General features: G+C 37.4%; 1 protein-coding gene across 2 annotated transcripts in view; it reads right to left on the minus strand.

Moving 5' to 3' along the window:
- Positions 1–24,570, minus strand: part of TBC1D22A (TBC1 domain family member 22A) — a 155,629-nt gene that overhangs the window by 45,711 nt on the left and 85,348 nt on the right. For both annotated transcript variants that reach the window (XM_089524458.1, XM_089524457.1), the window contains exons 9-11: positions 11,521–11,627; positions 8,755–8,830; positions 933–1,060 (exon numbers count right to left, since the gene is read on the minus strand). In XM_089524458.1, coding sequence (XP_089380584.1) covers positions 933–1,060; positions 8,755–8,830; positions 11,521–11,627 — 311 coding nt within the window. The remainder of the gene's footprint in view (positions 1–932; positions 1,061–8,754; positions 8,831–11,520; positions 11,628–24,570) is intronic.

Consider the following 24,570-nt stretch of genomic DNA (forward strand, 5'->3'; position numbering starts at 1 on the left):
TTTTGATTGGCTTCCCCCCACACCATGCCCTACAACACACCCACATACTGGCCACTGAGATGGCAAGGGAAAGCCCACAGAAAATCATCAGCATCTTTGTTCCAGTAGTTGGCACACAATGTTGGAGGCATATTTCAGGACCTCTCTGGAGAACTCCAGTAGCTCTGAAGGATAATGGAACATAGCCAGTAATGATTCTCAGATGTCCACCACCCTCTCCACAGCCACTACATGGCTGGAGATAGGGGAATGAATCTGATCTGAATTGTAGGAGCAGCCCTTGAATCCACTCAAAGGCTCAGGAGCAAAAAATGAAAAAGAAGCTTCAGAAAGATTCTCTTTGTTGAGGTTTTCCAACACCCAAGAATGCCCTTTTTCATTTTTTCCCCCCTTGAGTCTTCAAATATTCTTTCCATCCATAACTGTAAACATGTATGCTGGCCTAGTGACTGCAGGATTCAAACAGACAGATTAAAATTAATGATTGTACTTAAAAAAAATCAGATAAGCATTTAGGATGGGTTTTTAGGTTTCATAGTCTTGGAACTGTGACTTTAAAAGACAAATAGGTATCCTATTTGCTTAGAGGCAATTTTTATGTTGCTCTGAACCCTTCTCAAACTGTAATCTCCAGTTTGCTGTTTTTGTAGCTGCAACATAGGGAGCTGACATTTCCAAGGCCTTGCCCACAATAGTCAGTGGAGAATTATGAATGCTCTGAAATTTTGAAAGATAAACAGTCTACCAAATACAGATATTCATAGGCAAACATGCTTGTCTGTACTGGCTTTAAATATTACAACTCCTACGCATCAAAAATGCCAAGTACCTGACAACTCAATATAGATCAGCTAGTCTAGTTTCTTAAAGGTGTGAGGAATGATGTTTCAAACAGCTCAGTATGGTATAATGCATACTCAATGGTTGTTCACCTGGTATGTGTCCCAAAGCCTTATGGTGCACTGCAGGGGAACTTCTCTCATCAGCAAGTTATTCATCCAGCGGAAAGCAAACTGAAGATACTTCACTTCATGTTGCTCTAAGTGTCTGTGTACTTGCTCTGAAAGAGAAAAGACAGACACAGTTTGCCCAGTGGGATTTATACAGGTATAATGAATCACAAAGAGTAACTTCTGTGTGTGGGCAGATGAGTGTCCACATGCATGCACACACTAAGGATTATATAATTTTCATTCAACTAGCAAACAAAATGGGACAAAATAATGACCCAAATCCAGGCTACAAATTAATTTACAGAGATCATTGCCGAGATACTATAAAAGAATTGTCGGGAGATATTGAAATAGTAGTGTACCAAGTTAAACATTACTCCAACTGTCATATATATTAATCCCACATTAATTTTCCAATTCAGCCAGCTCAATTTTTAACATTTCATTAAGAACACACAATTTGGTATTGCTTTCTGATGGGATGGTGTTGGTAGTAGTGATGGTGTTGGTGATAAAGAGGAAGAATATTGTGTTTGGTACCTAATGGCATTTGGTGCCCACAAGTCCAACCTGGGGATTGTCTGTTCAAAATTTCATGCTCATCATACTATGGTTAGAATGATCTAGAAATATTATTTGCTACAAGAAATTATGATAGGGATTCAGAATTCCATTCCCTTGGAAATACTGATAACCAATAATTTTAAAATATTTGGAAATCATTGTGGTAAAGCTAGTATTTGATAGACCTTCCTTCCACTACGATCAATAGTGTATACAATAAGAGTTCCTAAAATAGTACCTTATATACTTGGTGGTAATGCATTCTCAGGGCAGAAGTCTACTACAGTAAGAAACTTTTATACCTAGCCTTTTTTGTCCATTCTTGAAGCTCCCAAAAACCCTTTCCAGAATTTAGAAGGCCTCTTGAATAGTGTGGGATATATTATGGAAGGAATTAAGAGAGAGAGAGATCCAAATCAACATTTGATCCCCTGGTGTGTAAGGTCCATTTTGTGTAACACACTTCTGCTCAATTAGAGGCACGTTCCTTTCTTCCTGGATTCCTACCAACAAAGCCCACACTGTTCAAAAGAGTCCCCGATCCTCTGGAGAGACTTTACGGAGAACAGGGGAGTGTAGTAAAGGACAAAAGCAGCTACAGTACCATATGAGCTTTCTTCAGTTTGCACATCCAATAAATTCACAAATACTGCATTGTTATTGTTAATAATAATACTATACTAAACAAATAATATTTTAGAGTCCATAAAATATTTTAAAATCTTGGCTCCTGCCTGAGGTTTTATCTATTTAATTTCAATTGTACACCACCCTTCTTCCAAATCTAGGACCCATGCCATCTTACAACAGGATTAACTAAAGCATTTGAAACATTTGAATTAACTAAAGCATTTGAAATAAAAGAGAAGATCTAAAAACAAACACAACGGCTCCCCAGCTATTTCCATCTGGCTCTTCTACTAGCATACAAGAATTTTCGTTCTTTCTCTCTTCCTTCCTAAAATTCAGGCAGGCTTTTGGCAATTGTCTCTCTGCTTAAGAAAGAACTCATAGTTGGTGGGTTCAGTACTTTTTACTTGATGTGTCCCTAAATTGTTTTTAAATTCATTTGTGTTTTCATTTTACAATTTCTGTAGTTGTTCCCCCTTCTGGTCAAAGCACTACTACCTGAAGAAATACATCCTAGTCCCTTGTTATCACTTGAAAGCAGACTGCATGCCATATGGCAATCAGCAGATATTGTCTCATCCAATCAAACCAAGGAATAAAAATTGATGAAAAATTTGAAAATAAGGGGAAAAGGGGTAGTGTCATGACAGAAGTACAGAATTAATTACAGGTGCTGTCAAATCCAGTTTGCTCTGAAATAAACTTGTCAATGAACCAAGACATGGTATGAAACCAGTAATCATGCCTAGAAAACTACTAGTGCTAGGAAATATTACTTTGACCTACTTTGGAAGACAAGTTTCATAAGAGAATTTTCATGGCCTTTCACTATGAAGGTAGTTTTCTGCCAAAGCCATTATACATATGAAAAACACTAAATGACAGGATGGGATGTCTGGGAAGTTTTATTCTCTGCAGTCACATGGCTGAAAATTGGGGAAGAAAAAGAAACACAATATGTCTTCCTGAAAGCACTAGGCTACATACCTTTAGGAAACTGCAAAGCCACTCACTCTCAAATTGATGACATGGAATTCTTAGATCAGCAGATGCCTAAACATTTTAATCACAGTACAATAAATACTGTGTGTCCTAACATGATGGCACCTGGTGCAGACAGTTTCATTGACAGGAGCCATAAAATGGCCTAATTTTAGTGTCTCAGTGACAAATTTTGGTTTGAACATCTTCTCTTTTCATTTCTTAGCACATATTTTTTGCACACTGATAATGCACCTTTTCCTTTGGCTGCTTAAGATTCCATCAGTTTCAGAGGAATGAACATCTAATATTTAAATATGATTTCTAGTGCTTTAAATTTGTATTTTAATAGGAGTACTTGATATAATTTTATCTGGTTTATTATTAATGCATTTTGTTTCAGTCTACATTGTAAACTGCCTTGGGTCCATGCCAGAAAAAAACACAGGATATACACTGAATAAATAATAAATAAATCAATAATGTCTATAAAATAATTATGGAATCCTTCTATTTTCCCTCTATTATATCTTCAATAGATATATTTAATATACCAATATAATAGCAGATATTAAAAACAAGTGGAAGATGTAAGTCATCGGATAATTTTCAAATAATGTTTCTGTAGTTTTAAACCATTTGTTTTCATTCTGATTGTAAAATGTGGCCGCAATTACAGTTTTAATAAGAAACAGGGGTTTTAGCAGCTGATTTAATAAATTTCAATATTTTCCGTGTCACTGTCATAGAAAACAATACAATAACCAAACAATGAGCAATTTAGCCACTATATCTAAAATATTTGGTTTCGTACCATATTTTGTGAAAATCGTGCATTGTTGCCCAAGACAAATTTCAGCTGACCATGATTTTGACCTCTTCTTTTTTTCAGTGAAAGGTTCAAAAATAAAATCCTCAGATAGATTTTAGGCTTGCTTATATGACAGAAAATACGGTATATTGCATTTCCCATGGGCTTGTCGGTATTTCACACCAACAGGTTGAAAATATACAACTAAGTGCAAAGCTTTATCTGCAATTTATTTTGTAATATATGCAGAAAGATAAAAAGGAAAAAGCACAGACTGAAGAGATTCATTTCTCTTTTTTCATATAAGTAACTGTGAGCAGATGTTATTTCACTGATAAAGGTAATTTGGCTGGCAATAATTCTAAATTTAAACTTTCCATTTCACTGGTAGTAAGCATGGAGATGTAATGAATGACTCAGCAGATGTAATTATTGCCATCTTTCAGACTTAAAGTATTTTTTCATACAATACTTATACGGCAGTTTGCAATAATAAAATTATGCTAAATCTTCAAAAAATAATAGTGCTAGTATCAATATAAAATAATGAGTGAATTTATTTCAACAGACCTCTCAGCACTTTTAAAACTTACATAAACCTATTTGAAAATGTTGCTGAAACAAGTCCTCTATTTTTTTTAAAAAAATTATCAAGTTATACATGGATACTTTATGCCATGGATTTACGTGCATTGAGGCTCATTAAATAACATGCTTATGCAAAATACACTATGTGTTTGTACCAACAATTAGCATAATCTTTCCATATTTCTTTCTTAAGTAGAGTCCCAGGAGAGAAATATGGTTTAATAAAAATGATATTCTGCCTTGGGATGCTGAGAAAGTTTCATTCACTATATCAAATGCTTCAATAAATTCTCATCCACAAGAAGTTCTTGACTCCAGACTGCTTACTTAACTATAGCAGTTAGGCGTGGTAAAATATTTCCTTTAATGGAAACCTATCTTTAACTGTACTGCTGGGGTACATCTGTGACAGGTGGGGAAAAGTAGCCCTTAATGGTAAGCCATTTGCTGTAAAGCAAGCTACCTGGCTTTCTTGATTTCTATTTATTCTGATGGATAGTAAGATTTTTCTTAACATTTGGCAGGATGATATGGAAAAACAAACTACACTAGAAGGAGAACATTCATAACACAATTGGTCTCTGGGGCCCAAAACAGATAGGGTTTTTAAGCCGGCTTCCACGCAGCTTGGGGGCATGGCATTTAGATGACACATGCCCCCAACCCATGCAGAAGCTGCATTGGGGTTGCCTCCAGGTTGCCTAAGGTGGCCCAAACCCAGAAGGAGCAGATCTTTTCTGTAAAGTAAAGTTCTGTAAATAGAACTTGGAGACTCTGAGTATTTCTTTAGCACCGCGGAACGAATTAAATTCGTAACCCGAGGTAGCACTGTAGTTAGTTTAGTTTAACAGAGAGTTATTTACTTTAGTTATAGCATTGTGTGTGTTTGTGTGTATCTATATATGCTCTATGTATGTAACAGAAAGCCAGTGTGATGGGTGGATCACTGGACTATGACTCTGGAGATTGGTTCAATTCTCCATTTGACCACAGTGACCTTAGGCGAATCATACACTCTTAGCCCCAGAAAATCCTGTGACATGTTTGCCTCAGAGTTGCCATAAGCAAAAAGTGACTTGAAAGTACACAACAACAAATGTGTGTATAGCTTCTTGTTTTATCTCATTTCTTCTGTTTTTCCCACCTCTTTTTTTTTTGTATGTTATTATTTTGTTGTGAAAGTTTTCACATGTTAAAACCAATAAATATCATTTTAAAAAAAGGTCTTTGAAATGGGCTTTACTGTTTTATATAGGGAATGGAATTTGGATCTTATGTTGTAGCACTGAGTCTCTGGATCAGTGTACTTTAAAATACATTAGAAAAGTAATTAAAATTGGTTTTTCCCTCTTTGTAATGCTTGGGATAAGATTTAAAACAGCTTTACTGAATTACAGTAATCTCATTTCTTATAAATATTGTAAAATAACAAATCCTTCAAAATTGAACACTTAATCCACAGAGTTGGAAAACAATTCCCTTAGAAGATGACTAGAACAAGTTATTGTGAAGATCCTGCATTTATTATATCACTCATGTCGTCTTTCATATTGTATGAATGGAAGAAACAGCAATGCCCAGAGTAAAAGATGACTGAAACAAAATTATGGACAAAATTCTGTTTTCAGTTATACCACTTGTAATCAAGAATCCAGAAACGTCAGACCAGGCAGCTGTGTTTATAGATGACCCTTTCTGAAATTAAAAAGTTACCATCTTTTATGATGGATTGAAAGGAAAAAGCTGCAACAGCAAGAGGGTGGGAAACTAAATGCAAATTAAAATACCATCCAAATGAAATGACTCTAACAACCTGTTTACAGTGGCATAGACAAAATATTAATTAAAAAATATAGGATTGGATCTGAAAGTGCCATTCCATTTGTAGATGGGATTTAAATTAAGTGAAGGTTTCCACAAATAGAAGGGAGGGGGTCATATTCACTTATTACAACTCTGCTAATATCTACAAAAATGGTATGAGTGGGTAGGAGGGCCAGCAATGAAAATGAAAATATTCAAAAAATAGTATACATCCTAAATAGAAAACCTTAATTTTGCCATTTTAAATAAGGGACACCATATTACTATGCCATTGTACTTAATGAGACTTGAGCATCCATGGATTTTGGTATTCATGGAAGGCCCTGGAACTAAACCTGAGCGGATAAAAAAGGCCCACCTGTATGTCATTGCAACTTTTTATCCTCTACACCACCTTCTTTCCTTTCAACAGTGTGTGTCTGTTATTTTGCAAACTCCTACTCTTGACTAGTTCTTATATAAAGCCCTGCTCTTTCCCCTGACTATCTGATTATATACTAGTATGTCCTTCTAGAAATATATACTACATTTGACTTGTATGTATAACTAAAATTAAAAACATTTTGAGAAAATACATAATATATGACTCCTACATTCCCACATGCATACAAAACAAGTTCAGACCTGAACAGTGGATCTTTTTTCCCCCAAGAGCAGCAATTAATTACATTAGAGTCCAATTCTTGGCTTGAGACAAGAGTGCAGTGGTTAGAAAGAGCCAGAAACCTACAAGGGCCTTGCTTTGGGTTATGGAAAGCATGGCTAAGAAGTCTGTGTTTTAGTTTTGTAATTCAACAAAAGAAAAAAAAAATCCCATCTCCTGACACTGCCAACATCTTGTCTTGAAAAGCTGTACTTGCAAAAATGCAGAGAACTAAAAAAAAGTGTACAGTTCAATCATCTTCAGAAACATATTTCAATCAATTAAAAATGCATACAGTATAAGATTCTGTACAGTAATCTGCATGCTTTAAAATCTATATGAATATGTGGATTAATTTTTCATGCATGAAAAAAGTAGTGAGATTTAATGCAGGACAAATATGGAAGTGAAAACACCAATGGAAAAATTAGAACTTCAAGAAGAGCAAGATTGACAGAATAATATCTGTAATCCAGAGATTATGGTGAATTACAAAAATAGTTGTCTTATATTTCTAACCATTCTAAATCAGTACTATCTGCACTTATTGGCACTTCTCTAGGGAACATCTGCTTTTGAGACATGTGGTTCTGCAATGCACTATGGTCCTTCCTATGCAATGTATATACACACAAAGAATAAGGAAGGACTGAAGGCTCCATTCATGTGAGAACGAATCACAACCAGAAACTCCAGAGAGCAATTGCTTACTAGCACATTATTTACATGCAATGAAGCTCTTCTGACCTTACAAATAACTGGACATACTGAATAGCTTCCTGTGAAGACTGTGTTAACCTTTAAGCATATCCAAGGTCAACATTAACTATTCAGAATGTTTAAACACAGTCAAGCAAATAGAAATTTTGCTGCGGTTAAGTGCTGGTGCAACTAGGCTTACACAGAGAATAATGGAACAACAGAATCCATCTATTCAAGAAGCTTATTCAGTATTAAGCAATTTATGCAATAACATTTCTTTGACACACATACAGCCATAACTGACAGGCAGTGTCACAAATATATGCTTAGTTCTGCTCGGCATCACTTTGCTCGTTAACTTAACGAACTATCAAGAGAATATGTTTAGAATGGGCAGGCACTATCTCTTGAATTTCATTTAATTAAACTCTGCTCGAGGAAAGTGACAGTCAGCATTTCACGATGGGAATTGTTTTAAGGATGAAGGTAGAAAATGTTTCAAAGTGGCCTCGCTAAAACATGAAAGCATAATCTAAAATTACCCTTGCACCCACTGTAATTTATCTCTAATATTAAAGATGTTATTTCCAAAGTTGTAATTAATTGCATTCCACTGAGAAATTATTCAGAAGTTCCTGATAGCAAATTGATACACACAGGCACAAAACACAGCACCAAAGGACAACTATAAACAACCACTGTGACTTTCCGAATTACTACAATCATTGAGCTTAATGCAAAATGAATGCTGGCTGCCTTTTGTACGTAGCCATTAGTCTGCAGCAAAGAGATTGGCATTGAATTTTGATTACTTTGCCTTAATAAACCATAATGAGAGTGGCTCATGCTCTACTGGCTTTCCTTTAAATGATACACTGCAGCAAGTTTGCAAAAGGCGACTGTGCCACAAGCTGATTAAGGACGACACCTTGCCTGCAAATGCTTGCATTATAGTAGGGGCAGGTTGTTGCGCTGACATTGGCAAGGCAACTCACAATGCTTTTAACTAAACTTTCAACCAAGCTGCATTAGAGTCTCACTTAGCTTTTGAGACTTACCATCGATCCGGCTAACGAGTTCTTCCAACATTTTCACTTTCTTCTGAATACCTGGCTGTGCAAAAGTGTAGTTATCCTAAGGAGACAAGATTTTAAAACCTATATATCAGCAAAAAGATATGAAAATCAGCAATTCCAAAAAACTAAAGCACACAGTGCTCAATGAATACGTTGCTTTAATTCCTTCCTTCCTGCCCACTTAACAAGTGCTATCTATGGTCTACCTCAGCCATGCAGAGTGACACCCTAATAAGAGTAAAACTATTATTTGAAACAAGGGGGAAATTATAGTAACACAGCTGACTGTATTATTATTATTATTATTATTATTATTATTATTGCTATCCCGCTTTCCTTCCAAGACTGGGACTCAAAGCAACAATCACTATGTTGCTTAGCAAATGTAATTTTAATTGAGATTCTTGCCAATGTATTTAAGATATCATGTTTTCTAGAACACATGTATCAATAAGTAAAAATATATACATCAGAAACTGTCAAGTTATTTGACAGAAAATATACACTCAGATTAAAGACTTAGGAAGAGTTCAGAAAAGCAGGCTCAGAACAATCTATTAAATACAGTCATCTCTCTCTGTCCCTACATTCTGCATTCACTGCTTGAAAATATTCACATTAAAAATAAATTTGGGCCATTACCTGTTACTATGAGATCAGAAATACCCAAGAAATCACTTTATAGAGAAGTAGGGAACCTGTGGCTCTGCAGATTTTGTTCAACTCCTATCAGCCCTAGTCACTATCAACAATGATCAAGAGGAGTCAGCCCCATGACAAAAACCTATAGGGTATTTCCAATGGTAATCAACCCATTGCATCAATTATTGAATAGTGAGTCAACTCATGGGTAAATCTCATTGATTCAGAAGGGTGGGGTCTGCTCTAGGTGGGGCTAACAATAGGATTCAGGGCCACACGTAACAAAAACATGATTCTCTCTCTCTCTCTCTCTCTCTCTCTCTCAAGTCTCATATTTTTGATATTGAACCTGGCTTTTTGAGAACTGTTATGTATAAGTGGGAAAAAAGTATGTAAAATATTATATTTACATATAGAATGGATGAACATTTTTATGCTCTGACAAGGAATAATGGCTCTAAAAGAATTGGTAGTTCTGATAGTAGGTGGTGAGTTAATTATACCCCATTTCAAGGTAGATGCTGAAGATCCAGGTTCTTCTTGCTGTGCTTCCAAACAGAAAAATATTTGAGCTACATTAAACCTTTTACTCCAGAAACCACTTATCAAGCCCAATTACTATTTTAAATATCATCAGTTTCTGCAGGACATGTTTTTAAATTCAACCTTTTGACAGGTGGATGCATTTTATGGTGCTGAGAAAATGTCAGACAGGAACAGTAACAAAAACAAAGGGAGAATTTTAATGCAGTTAGTGAAGAAGAACAGCATTTAGCAAAGACAGAAAGGAATATCTGTCAATAACTTAATAATACTGGCAGTGAAGCATAAGGCACTCACAGTCTCCTTCTTTCCCCATGAGGGTCATAATATGTATGCATAAATTAAACCATGTCAAAAATTAAAAGAGGTTCTATCTGCCTATATTTCACCTGACTGTCTTTATGAATCTCTTCTCCTCAAATAAAAATTATTGCTTGATTCAGCTCTGGGCCTTTTTAAAACTAGGAAATGCAAAAGTATTTTCCAGAAATTAAACTATTCAAGTGCAATGGACAGACATGCAACCAGGAGATTACCCCTCTCCCCCCCCCCCCCCGAGTAAAACCTTCACAGAGAGTGATTTAAAATGTCTTTCATTTAACAGCTGACATACGCATTGATGGGCACAAATGATTAGCAAAACTTATAGTTGTTGCTAAAAAAAACTTGATGGTTTGTAAATTAAAACCCGGTATGGACAGGCAGGAAGGGGCAGTGAAATGCTGCCCCTGTCTGCCCTGGATTGGTGCTGCAACAAATTCACACAGTGGCAATGATCCAGCCTCCACAGAGCACAAAAAGGAGCCGGTTTTTCTGGCTCCTTTTTGTGCCTGCGAAGAGGCGTCACAGCCACTGCTAGGCGGCTTGATCATGCCCCTTTGGCACAGTGCCGTTTGGGCACTGCATCAAAGGAACATCATCATTGTGCATGCTGTTTGAACAGGAAAATGCAAAACAAAACAAAATAAAACTCATCTCAGGGTAATTTATCTATATATAACGAAAATGTTCTTGAGGAGGTGGAGAAATGGCATTTTTCAAAGAAAGCTATGATTATACTGGTCTGCTCTCTTAAGAAGGATTAATTTGTTACTGCACTGCAGAATTAACAATATTTTATTTCAATACTGAATGTACAGTTGGCTGACTGTATCCCCAAATTCAACCATCCATGACTTGAAGATACTCTTTAAATATATATAATTCCAAAAAGCAAACCTTAATTTTGCCATTTTATATAACAAACAACATTTTACTAAGCCACTGTATTTAATGGGACTTGAGCATCCATGGATTTTTGTACCCATGGGAGAGTCCTGGAACCAAACCCCATCAGATGCTGAGGGCTCACTGTATACTGAATATTCATATTGAATATATTGCCATGAAGAAGAGTTAGTTTCCCTCATAAAAGATGTATCAACCAGAGTTTATCCACTTCCCAATATGGCAGCATGAGCTGCCTCACCTAGTCAGGGGTGCTCTTTAACATCCTTAACTCAGTTACAGACTACAACATTAATCAGTTATTGCCACAGCTTAGAGAAGAGGAAATCAATTTACCTGAATCCCATCAAGTAGTTTACTCATGCACCAGAAACTGTCAGCTTCAATATTCTGCACTACTTCAACAGGCAAGGTGGAAACATCAAAATTTTCCACATCTTCTTCTGTTTTGTAAAAGAAAAAGAAAGGGAGAAAAAGGGATGTCAATCAAGTACACCGAATGAACAAGAAGTCAATGTCATATATTTATTCCTAACCTTACCCATGAGCATTACAATGTCACAAATGGGTCCATAAATTATCCCTGTGGCATACAGTGACATTTACAAGCTTAACCTAGTGCATTAGTTGCAATCTTACCTGGGGAGAGACAGGCTGGCCAAGATTTAATTAAGTTCTATGTTACACTAATGTAAAAAACGCTTGAAGACTTTTCATAAATTGTAATTAAGTAATCAAGAAGTTGCATTGTGTAGTAATTCGGAATGGGCATTCTGATTGTATTATGTCTGTGTTAAGACAACTGTATTGTCTCCCAGTCTGTCACCAGGCATGATTCAAACTATTGATTTTGACATTTAAGCTCCACCAAACTACAGTGGGCCTTGTTATCCGCTAGGGTTTGGTTCCAGAATCCCCCATGGATAATAAAATCCATGAATGCTCAAGTCCCATTAAATACAATGGCACAGTAAAATGATGTCCCTTATATAAAATGGCAAAATCAAGGTTTGCTATTTGAAATTTATCCTTTTGGGGAATATTTTCAAGCTGTGGATGCTTGAATCTGTGGATAAAAAAATCAGTGGATAAGGAGGGCTGACTGTACATAAGAACAGAAGCCCATTCATGCTACAGAATTATAGCATTATTATTCCACTTTAATTGCCATAGTTCCATCCTATGGAATGCTGTGATTGTCAGTTTGGTGAAGCGCTAGAGTTTTCTGCCTGATAATTCTAAATGTTCCTCTTTTCTCTACAACTCCCTGGATTCTACAGGATAGAACCAGGGGAGTTAAAACAAAATAATAGGTTGATAATTGTTTCATGTGAATGGTACCCAGATTGTGAAGCTAAAGGCTTTCATGGCCAGCATCTATAGTTTTCTGTGAGTATTTCAGGCTATGTGGCCATGTTCTAGAAGAGTTTATTCCTACTTGAAGAGCCACCTGTCTCCATAGAAATACAGAAACATCTTCAGTGGAATGCTTTCAGCAGGTGCCTCTATCATCTAAGATGGGGCAGGTAGCTACCAGAAAGGGAGCCTTCATGGTGGTGGTGCATTACCCAGAGTGGCCTGCCTGTTGGATATTTTCCTTTCACTACTGGGCAATGGCTTTTAAAGATATCATTTAAATGCTGCTTTTATAATTGGGAGGGGTATGTGTATTATTATTGTTTAACACTTAAGAATATATTTGGAGGGAAGAACAAAAATAGTTAAATAGTTAAACAGTTAAATTTTCCTGCACCCAGAATGGTCTACTGGCTTCAGAAGGCATGCTTTCATAGGTAGCAATCATCATAAATCAGTAATATTTTGTTAATGAGTCTTTTATCATGCTTTAAACTAGTAACACATTTTCTTTTTAGGTATCCTGCATGAAGAGAGACTTCTGTGTAATTTGAAAACTACTTGGTCAAAGATTTTTCTATTGGTGCTAATAAATTTTTTTTTGTGAGACTTATGATTATACCTTCCCAAACTTGGTAAAATGGGGTGGGGGCACTGGCAGAAGGTTTCACTGAAGAAAGAATAGCCAAAACCAGAACTCTAATTATCATGGAAGTACTCTATGAATATCTGTAAGGAGAGCTTCATGGTTTCTGCCTAGGTCAATGAGTTTTCAAGGAAATAACATGAGTCATTTTATGTGTGCAAGTCCATGATAGCTTATGAAGAGATTAATTGGTTTCTCCAGATCAAACAGCTGGTGAGCTCCAGAAGCACAGCAAGTTCCAGTTACATTTTCTGCCCCAAGCCCTGACAGAGCATCAACCAGAATGTGCTGGGAGAACAGCAATTTATCTAGCTTTGGAGAAATTTATCAGGATCTTATTCTGTTGGCAACTGTTGAGAAATAGAACAATATCAAGTTACATCCCTTCCTCAACTGCAATCTGATCTCCTCACACAAAATTGAAAAATAAAGGTATACTGTAATGGTGTGTGCTATTCAACTTAAATTCTAGTTTACAAATGAAAATTCAATAAAAGATATCAAAAAACAATTTTTGTAGTCCCTTTATTTTTATTTTATGCTGTACCCGACCTAAATGAACATCAGAAGCCAAACAACATTCAAGCATAGTTAGGCCTGACTGATTTCAAGTGTTTTAAATGCCTCTTAATTCTAGCCTTCACATTTATTTTATTTTATTTTATTTTATTTATATGCCACCTTTCTCCACGGAGGGACTCAAGGTGGCTCGCAGACAAAACATTTAAAATCTTAATAAAATTCAAAACAATTAAAACATATACACCCAATATAATTCACATAAAATATACAAAAGTTAAAAACAAACTAAAAACACACCTGCTCCATAAAAATCACCCTGCTGTGCATTATATACCAAATGCCTGTCTGCATAAAAATGTGTTTACTTGCTGGCAAAAGGCCACCAGGCAGGGGCCAGCCTAGCATTCTGCAGAAGGGCATTCCACAGGGTGGGAGCAGCCATTGAGAAGGCTCTCGCTTGTGTCCTCACCAAGCGAACCTGTGATCTTGGAGGGACTGAGAGGGATATGGTCTCTCAAACAATCTGGATCTAAGCCATGTAGGGCTTTATTAGGTCACGACCAGCACTTTGAATTGTGCCCGGAAATGAACCAGCACAGTAAAATTGTTTTAACAAGGGAGTTACATGGCTGCAGCGTTTTGAACCTGCTGATGTTTCTGGACAGTTTCCAAAGGAAGCTCCACATACAGCAGTCCAAACAGGATGTAATGAAGGAATGTGTCACCACAACCAGAGCTGACATCTCAAGGAATGGGTGCAGCTGGCACACAAGTTTTACCTGTGCAAATGCACTCCCGGCCACTGCTGAAACCTGGGCATCCAGGCTTTGAGTGAAGCCCAGGAGAACATCCAAGCTGTGAGCCTGAGATTTCAGGGGGAGAGTAACCCCATCCAGCACAGGCTCTATCTTGTCTGGATTAAGCTTCAGTTTGTTTGCCCTCATCCAGTCCATTACTGGCAGCAGACACTGGTTCAGTGCAAAGACAGCTTCCTCGGAATCAGATGGAAAAGAGAGATAGAGTTGGGTGTCATTTGCATACTGGTTACACCACACCCCAAAACTCTGGATGATTCTCCCAGCAGTTTCATATAGATATTGAACAACATGGGGGACAGAACCGAACCCTGAGTCTAATGTCCAGGGGTCCCCAACACCACCTCCTGAATTCGTCCCTCCAAGAAAGACCAAAAACACTGCATAACAAACAGTGCCCCAAGTCCCATCTCAGAAAGTCAGCCCAGAAGCATACCATGGTGGGTAGGATCGAATGCTGCCAAGAGACCTAACAAAGAGACACTCCTCGTGTCCAGTAGGTCATCCACCATGGCAACCAAAGCTGTCTCTGTGCCATAGTCCCTGAAGCTGAGAGACCACCACTCGCTCCAGAACCTTGCCCAAGAATGGAATATTAGAGACTGGCCAATAGTTATCCAAAATGGTGAGATCCAGGGAGGTCTTCCTCAGCAATGGTCTCATCACATCCTCCTTGCTGCAGTGAAGAAGTCACCACTCCCCTTACCCACTCAGCCAGTCCCTCTCTACCTGCTTCCAGAAGTCAGAAAGGGCAAGGATTCAGTATGCATGTGGTGGTTCTAACTTCTCCAAGGATCCTGTCCACATCCTCAGGCTGCACAAACTGTAAGATCCCTTATGGCCAAATCTCAATTTGCATACATGAGTGCAAAGCAATAAGCATTTAAATGTTGCAATTGCTGCACAGCATTACCAGTATATAGTGTGAGCCACAAGTAACAGTAAAGACATGAACATATCTCAATGTGATATTGGCTTTACTTAGAAATTAACTCAGGATGGTTCCTCTAGAACAAGCCTGCACAACATATGGACCAAGGGCCACATGTGGCCCAGCAAAGGATTTGGGCAGCCCACATGAATGTGGAATTACTTCAAGGCTTTGCCGCCACTCAGCCTCCTCCTGAGGAGAGGGCCATGCAGACAAGGAGGAGCAGGAAGGGTGAACGCTGGTCCTGCAAGGCTCCTCCACTGCAGGACTTTCTCCTGAGGAGGAGGCTGGGTGGCAGAAGAGGAGGAGGATGAGCAAACACCCTACAATGTTCCTCCACTGCTTGGTTTTCTTCCAGGGAGAAGGACAGGTGAAAGAGGAAGAGGGGTGTGTGCAAATCCTTGCCCCTCAAGACTCCTCTGCTGCCTGGCTTTCTCCTGAGAATAGTGGGAGGAGGAGGAGGGCTTCTCCTTACCCAGGTTCCTCCTGAGAAAGTCTGCAGCAGTGGATTAAAATGGACAAATGCTCAAGGTTCCTCTGTTGCTCAGCCTTCTCCTGACGAGGACAGGCAAGGCTCTTCTGCAACTCAGTTGGAAACTATAAGAAAACTGTTGTCCCATCCAATTATCTTTATGCCCTTGCTGTTGTATGCCTTCAAGCCATTTCTAACTTATGATGACCATATGACGTTTATCATGGGGTTTTCAGGGGCTGAGTATATGTGACTCACCCAGATCACCCAGGGAGTTTCCACGGCTGGGCAGGCAATCAAAGCCTGGTCTCCAGAGTCTAGTGGCTGAAACCACTACACTAGAGATCCCTAAATGCCATAGAGATTTTATTTTTTGTTTTGTTTTAAGGCTTAGCTCACTTAGACAGGAAATACTAATTTACCCCTTACTTCCAACATGTCTGCCCTTGTCAATAAGACATGGCTGAAACTGTTGAACACATGCTTCTCTACTGCCTATATTACATCTACCTTTTACAGTATATAGTATTACCCCAATTATATATTACCCCACAGCATATAGACCAGTCTGATCATTTTCATTGCACCCTTCTTTCAGATTATATTCAATAAATTATTCTTAAAATTGTATTCTTTGTGTGTGTTCTAGCTACTTCTACTAGGAATCAGCTGGTTAAACCCTTTCAGTAATGTTATCAGTAGTGGCAGGTCGCCAGTCACTTTATGAAAGACACTTTGGCTTATTCCATAGTATGCATATATGTTAGTATCTTCTGGACTTGTAATCTGTACCTGTTCATTTGCACTTAATTTCTAACTGTAAATGCATGTCTACAATCATAAGGATTACATATGTAATTTTGGAACACCAAGAACAATCAGTTTGGTATGCTACTAATTAGGAAAGCATAATTTCACCTTCAGTTGCACAAGGTTCTTTTCTGATAGTTCCAAAGGAAAAGAAAGAAGAAGAAAAAGAAGATAGAAAAACAGTTTTTAATTAAGATTGAGGTTTAGCTTTATAAAGTTCTGAGTGGCAGTTAGGCATAGTTGTTTGCAATAGAAAATATAAAATAAATTTGAGAATTCAAGGGCCATGCCTAGGGTCCTTTAAAATTGTGCTCATCAGTACGTAAAAACATGACACAACAGGTTAAGAACAAGTGCCACAAATTCTCTCTAAACATAAACCTGCTCTTGTAGGCATACACTTTGGTTTCAATTCCCTGGTTCCATGAAAGATCCTAAAAACACCCTGTATTATAGATGATCAAATAATTAGAAAGAACGTTAAAAATTAACCAGCTGCATTGAATTGGCTGTCTGCTGTCTGCACTGGTTAGCCACTGCCAAAAACAGGATACTACACTAGATCCAACTGGACTCCTTTGTTCTTGTGCATCACAGCCCAAAACAGGATGCATAATTATGACATCACCAAACTTGAAAAACCTAACATGCCATCAGTTGCTTCTAACTATACACTTGTACTCACTGACATTGTATTATGATCCACAATTAAGGAATTAAAAGCCACATGTAAATGATGAAATGGTTTTAAAACTAGAACCAAAGTGAAGCTGTATTTAGCATTCGTTTAGCATTCCAGTTTTGCAAAAAACATTCCTGCATGCAGTTTTTTAAGAGTCTATCAATACATCTTCAGAACTACAAGACTCCTCAGTCCAATCAAATAGAATATTGTGCCATGCACTGGATCACAGGCAGGTTGTGTTATTTCTCATTTCGTTTTCTCTCACCACTTCAGCTAAGAATGCGAATGATTCACTTTTAGGTCTCATGTCTTTAACCAGTGCACAATGGGCAAATGAAACTGTTTCATCTTCAGGCACAGTGAGTAAATGGTGCAAAAACTTTACCTGCTAGTTTCTGGATTATTATATACCAGGAGGCCATGGTATGCAGGCCTAACCTACCGGAGAAAAGATGACAGGAGCACCAACAGATCTGTAGTATATAATACATGATTAAAAAAATCTGAATTGGCTCATTAAAGAGGGAGGATAAAGAATCATTCTAGAAAAGCAGAGATACTAAAGTGGAATGGATAGCTGTTAATATCAAATGTGCATATACAATATAATCCTGTTAGAAAGTAGTCACTTGCAAACTATGCTTTCAAAACTGGCAACAAATTGAATTCCAAAAGACTGCAGCATTACAATTGCACCGTATGCAGATGAAATAAAAAAAAATCCTATCAGGACAACAAGCATCTTTGTCAGTATCGGGATGGATGGGAAAGATACCACTGTACAAAAACTCCCAATTACTATGCCTCACAGCTACATCTCTCATTTTCTTCAGTTTCCTGTGGTGATTCTCATCATGCTATCTACGTAAGTGTAGAAGATAGCAAAATAGTTGCCTAAAGAAAAACTACTGTGACATGAAGTAAGTGACATGCTGATCCAAGTGCTGTGGATGCTGCAAGCATTGCTATTAGCTCCTGTTTACTCCTTCATAGCATATTATCCTATTCTTGTGAAAACCTCCCCTGAGCAAAAAGGAGTAATTCATTTAGAAAGGCTCTAACGAGATGCATTCTCCACAGGCGGCAGCAACACAACAAAATGAAAAGGAAATTAATTACAGTTTGTCACACCTTAAGTTGCTGTACTCAAACAGTAATGGTCAGATTGAGAGCTAGTCAAGTAATGGTCTTTTGGTTGCTTTTAAAAGCAATTAAATTGCACAACTCTGTTTGCACCTAGGCTTTACAAATGAATTTCACCTGAGTTCCAGGATGGTCGCCATGACTGTTAACATTTATTTTTAGCATCACACTGAACAGATTACACAGTTAAAGGTTACTGCAGGGTTCAGCGATCTTATTTCATCGATAAGGTATGTACTTCATTAACGTTTATATTCATGAATAGACAATGGAATACTTGATCCAAGCACGGGTTCCAAATTCTATTCTCAAAGAAACAATCGCTGCTAGTATTCAAGATTTCCTATGACATGTTTCCTAGCTCAAATCACAGTATAGGTCAAAGCCATTGAATACTACCCAAATTGTTTTCAATGAACAGTTTACAATATCCACAATTTACAACTGTATTCAATGAACAATGCTCAGTCTCCATGTCAGCAGTTCAGAATACAACACAAAGCTGGCAATAAAGGACGATATACTGAATGACTGAATGAATGAATCTGACAGTTGTTTTGAAAAATAAGGTTCTTGGATGTGGGTTGTAAGTTACTGAAAGGAGTCAATACTTTCAGCTCTCATAGATCACATTCTAGTACAAGTGGAAGTTCTACACACAGTTATGCACTGTATAATCCACTCCAATCTCAATTTAAATAGGGAATGCATTCCTCACATCTTCTTGTGTATAAGTATTTACAAAATAAATCACTCAATATTAAAAGTGAAGACACATGTCATTCCCATCTTTAGCTTCCTTTGAATTTCTTTGAACACTCTTCATATTCAATAGATCCATTTCTCTGTTTCTACTGATAATTTTATTTCCCAAAGTGGGAATGACAATTAAATATTGTTTTTCTGGAAGACTGGGAGAAAATAATGTGGTCAATATATTTTGATAACAGCCATTTATTAAAGACTGAAATCAATTCAGAATCTTTCCCACACATGAGACAACATATTATTACTAACACATTCAAAACACAAAGTGCTTTGAAAGGGTACAATGTTTTCACCAAACACCAAGAAGACATTTTAAAATGCTGTTATATAAAATGATTTGTGAATTCTTAAAGCATTGTATAGCTTTCTTCCATAATTATGCTACATCATTAAAAAGTCCATGATAAGCAGAACAGCACACAAACAAGGCACTATGCGGGAAATTCTACTTCTCAGCGGCACGTGCTAAATGCCCTTGACCAGCAGAAACCCACTGGATATATTCACCTGTCAGTACTTAGCTAATTAAAGTACCTATGGATAAGTGTGAGCAAACTTACAAAGCTGATTCATTATGAACAATGAATCAAAGAATCATAATTTGTATTTCAATTTTTCATAAGGAAATACACAGCATGCAACAGACGGTTTCATTAGCATAACCTAATTACATAGCAACTCATTATTCCACAAGTCACTGTTAATACTGTTACTAGGATTGTAAACATGTTTACAAAATTTGGGAGTGGGACAGGGAAAAGAAATCAATGAAGAATTACATTTTACCACCACCCGCAACTATTAAACTCCTATAATCAATCTGTGCTAATTACTACTGAACACCACAAGTTATAAACAACACTGTGGGGTTATATCTAAAATACTACAAAGCTAACCCTTTCATGGTTATAATTAATTCCTACTTATTCTCTCTTAAAACAGACTGATTTCATTCCAAGGAAAGAATGAAACTGATTATTACTAATTTTGATAACAAATACTGAGCATACATATTATTTCCAGCAGATTACTAAACTTCTTTTAGACTCATAGAATCATAGAGATGGATGAGAACACAAAGGCCATTAAGGCCAACCCCCTGCCATGCAGGAACTCTCCATCAAAGAATCCCTGACACATGGCCATCCAGCCTCTGTTTAAAGACCTCCAAGGAGGGAGACTCCACCACTCTCTGAGGGAGTGTGTTCCACTGTCGAACAGCCTTTACTGTCAGGAAGTTCCTCCTAATGTTGAGGTGGAAACTCTTTTCCTGTAACTGGCATCCATTGTTCCGGGTCCTAATCTCTGGAGCAGCAGAAAACAAGCTTGCCCCTTCCTCAATATGATATCCTTTCAAATATTTAAACAAGGCTATCATATCACCTCTTAACCATCTCTTCTGAAGGCTAAACATACCCAGCTCCCTAAATCTCTCCTCATAAGGCATGGTTTCTAGACTCTTCACCATTTCGGTCGCCCTCCTTTGGACACGCTCCAGTTTCTCAACATCCTTTTTGAATTGTGGTGCCCAGAACTGGACACAGTATTCCAGGTGAGGCCTGACCAAAGCAGAATAGAGTGGCATTATTACTTCTCTTGATCTAGACACTATACTTCTATTGATGCAGCCTAGAATTGCATTGGCATTTTTAGCTGCTGCATCACACTTTTGACTCATGTTGGACTTGTCTACTAGGACTCCTAGATCCCTTTCACACATAGTCTCGTTCAGACAGGTGTCCTCCATCCTATATCTATGCATTTAATTTTTTTGCCCTAAGTGCAGTACTATACATTTCTCTGTGTTAAAATTTATTTTGTTATCTTTGGACCAGCTTTCTAATCTATTAAGGTCAATTTGAATTTTGATCCTGTCCTCCAAGGTATCCTAATTTGGCTTCATCTGCAAATTCCATAAGCTTGCCCCTATTCTTTCATCTAAGAAGTTATTGATAAAGTTGTTGAATAGCACTGGGTCCAGGACAGAACCCTGTGGCACTGTGCTGGTCACTTCTCTCCAAGATGAAGAGGAGCCATTGGTGAGAACCCTTTGGGTCCAGCCATTCAACCCATTACAAATCCATTTAACAGTTGCACATTTTACAAGCTTGTTTGCAAGAATGTCATGGGGAACCTTGTCAAAGCCCTTACTGAAATTAAGGTATGCAATATCCACAGCATTCCCATCATCTACCAAGCTGGTGATTTTATCAAAAAACAGATCCGAAAGAGATTAGATTAGTCTGGCATGACTTGTTTCTCAGAAACCCATGTTGACTTTTTGTGATTATGGCATTCCCTTCTAAATGTTCACACTCTCTATTTAATTATCTATTCTAGAATCTTTTCTGGTATTGATGTCAGACTAACTGAATGATAATTGTTAGGATCCTCTTTTTTTCCCTTTTTGAAGATGGGGACAATGTTTCCCCTCCTCCAGTCTTCTTGGACTTCTCCTGTTCACCAGGAGTTCATAAAGATTATTGCCAATAGCTCTGAGATTACATTTGCCAGCTCTTTTAATACCCTTGGATGTAGTTCATCTGGTCCCGGAGACTTAAATTCATTCAGGTTAACAAGGTATTCTCTATGTAGTGGCCCTACCATTTCCTTCTTCTTTTTACTACAAACATACCCCAAAAGCCCTTTTTTATTGCTCTTAACCTCTCTAGCAAGCCTGAGCTGGGGGGAACTAACTCAGCTAACCCACTCTTGCATTCACACTGATCCCCAATACTTTGTTTCACATAACTCTCAACTATGCAGGAGCTGAACTGTCAAACATACTAATGATTATTCTACTGAGTTTTGTGTTATGATACCAGAAACCTGAGGTGTCAGCCACATAGGCACTGGGTGACAATAGGGTTGGAGGAGTTAAAATACCAAGCTCTGTCATGCCATTAAATTCACTACTGGTCTAAAGAAAGAAGGGGTTCTTTTCATGAGAGTCTTACAAAAGACATGTTTTAACTTTGTATCGAACACATATTGCAACAAACTACCATTGCTTTTATAATAGTAATTAAAATAATTAACACTGAATAAAGTCACATAGAGTATGCTATCAAAGATAGGATGTAAATAACAAAACAATTTCTTGTCCCGTTTTCTGTTTGGTACATGATACTGCTCAGTCTTGTCACAACAGAAGAAAAGGAATGGTTTAGAGAATAAATCATTTCCATTTGTAACAGATGCAGACTACAAAGTAGACAGCCGAAACAGTATGTTGGATGGTGTGTACTCAACTGTGTTTATGAAACAGTTGGAATCTAAATGCAGCTACAGGGGCATCTCCCTGGAGCTGATTCGATACTAATCTAAGAACAGTGCGCCTCAGTATCTGGGAGTTTCTCCACTTTTGTGGTTTGATCCTGAAGATTCTTCTTTCCATGGTGCAATAACACTGTTTATTATTAGCTTCCCAAACATTCAAAATATTGGTCTGAATATTTAACAACTCTACAACTCGATCAGAATCCAGTGTGTTCCGACTCTGTCCAAGATAGATGACTGTGAGCAGCACAATTTGTGTGCTGCTCCACCTTAGCGGGACATTAATATCCTTAAGCTTATAAAAATATGGAAGGATTCCACAAGGACAGAATCACACTCATTCATTTGTATCACCCCTTGTGGGTTGGGAAGCAGTCTGGTTGGGACACAAACCCTAGGAAAAAATAATATTCTGGACCGCAAAGTTGAAGAATAAAAAAATTAAAAAATCACTAAAAAGTAGACCAAACAAAAGCTTCCTATTATTTCAATAATCTTATTAAGAATATTTTATTAAAGGACCCTGGATGGGCCATGATGGACAGGAAGAAGAGACTGAGTTGGTGATTTATTATGCTTGAATGTGTACAAATAATTTGCATTGTAAAATGTCCTATCTCTACTGTTAAGCATTTACCAAAGATGCAAAAATTACATTGTGCAGTAATGTAAAAGAAATCTGTACACGTTGCAGTATAGATGGTATTTTACACTAAATAAGTTGTTGAAAATGTTCATGAATGTTTCAGATCAATGTTGTGGATATCAAGATAAGGAGGCTCCCTTTTCTCAAGCATGGTGGACATGTAAGAAAGTGCTAAATTATTAGTCCAAGATGTATATGTTAATTCAAAAAGGTTAAATATAATAATGTCACCAGAAATGTTTCTGTTGGGTACTTTGGATAAATAACTGTATAGTAAACATGAATTCCTTTCTTGCTACATAACAACAGTAACAAGAACATTGTTCACTCAAACTTGGAATGGACTGAAGCAGTAATGGTGGAAGTATGAATTGTTAAGGGTGCTGAATTAGCCCAAATTGCCAAACTAACATGAGTCTTAAAGTTTGAAACATTTTAATGTGGGAGTATATCCAAATAAACATTACAGAATTTATTTTCAGAGAGATTATTCACTAAATGGCAACAAGACAATTGCATAGATAATTTTAAAAATGGTTGCTGAAGTTTACCTTTTAAGCAAAAGTGATACTGGTTCCCCTCCCCACAAATATCAATATCTTTTAGATTAACTGTACTCTATAAAGTACTCTTCCTTTAAAGTCCCATACTCAATGGATTTTCATGCATGTTTAACACCTAAGGTACACAAGATGGTGCCCCCTTGCAGAGAAATGTCTAGTGCCACCCAGATATAACTACTCCTATCTTAGAATGTCTTTTCCCTAGAAACCAGAGGCAGGAATCACAAGGGGAGAAGCAGCTACATCTTTGGGGAGAACAGCAGGAGGTCATGAGAAAATCAAATAGCACATACTCAATTTTGGGAAGAACTAAGTAACGTAAACAGCAAATGGATATATTAAGAATGTGGCTATTATACTGTCACAAAGCAGATATAATGCAAGTGCAAGTGTTGAGTCAATTGACAATTGCAATTGTAATAAAAGTTATTTTGGCATTTATTAGTTGTAAGACTTAGTAGCACATCAGTTAGACCTATTAGATACACAAATGTCTACCAACAAGAACACTGCTTATTGATTTTTATGCTCCATTAAAACTGTTATTATTTTCATGTCTGAATTATGTATAAACGCCATCAAGATTCTACTGACAGTACATTTTGTGTATACAAAACAAAAACATTTAGGTTAGCATTACTTGCCTGTGTCTCGGGACTCTCATTTCTCCCTTTTCTACCAATGGAGGCAGTGAGAGGAAGACTTAGGTACAGTTCAGAACTAAACATTGTTTCTTATGCATATACATAG

This window comes from Sceloporus occidentalis, unplaced genomic scaffold (assembly GCF_023333645.1).
Source record: "Sceloporus occidentalis isolate IW3139 unplaced genomic scaffold, rSceOcc1.0.p SCAF_5, whole genome shotgun sequence".
Lineage (NCBI taxonomy): Eukaryota > Metazoa > Chordata > Lepidosauria > Squamata > Phrynosomatidae > Sceloporus > Sceloporus occidentalis.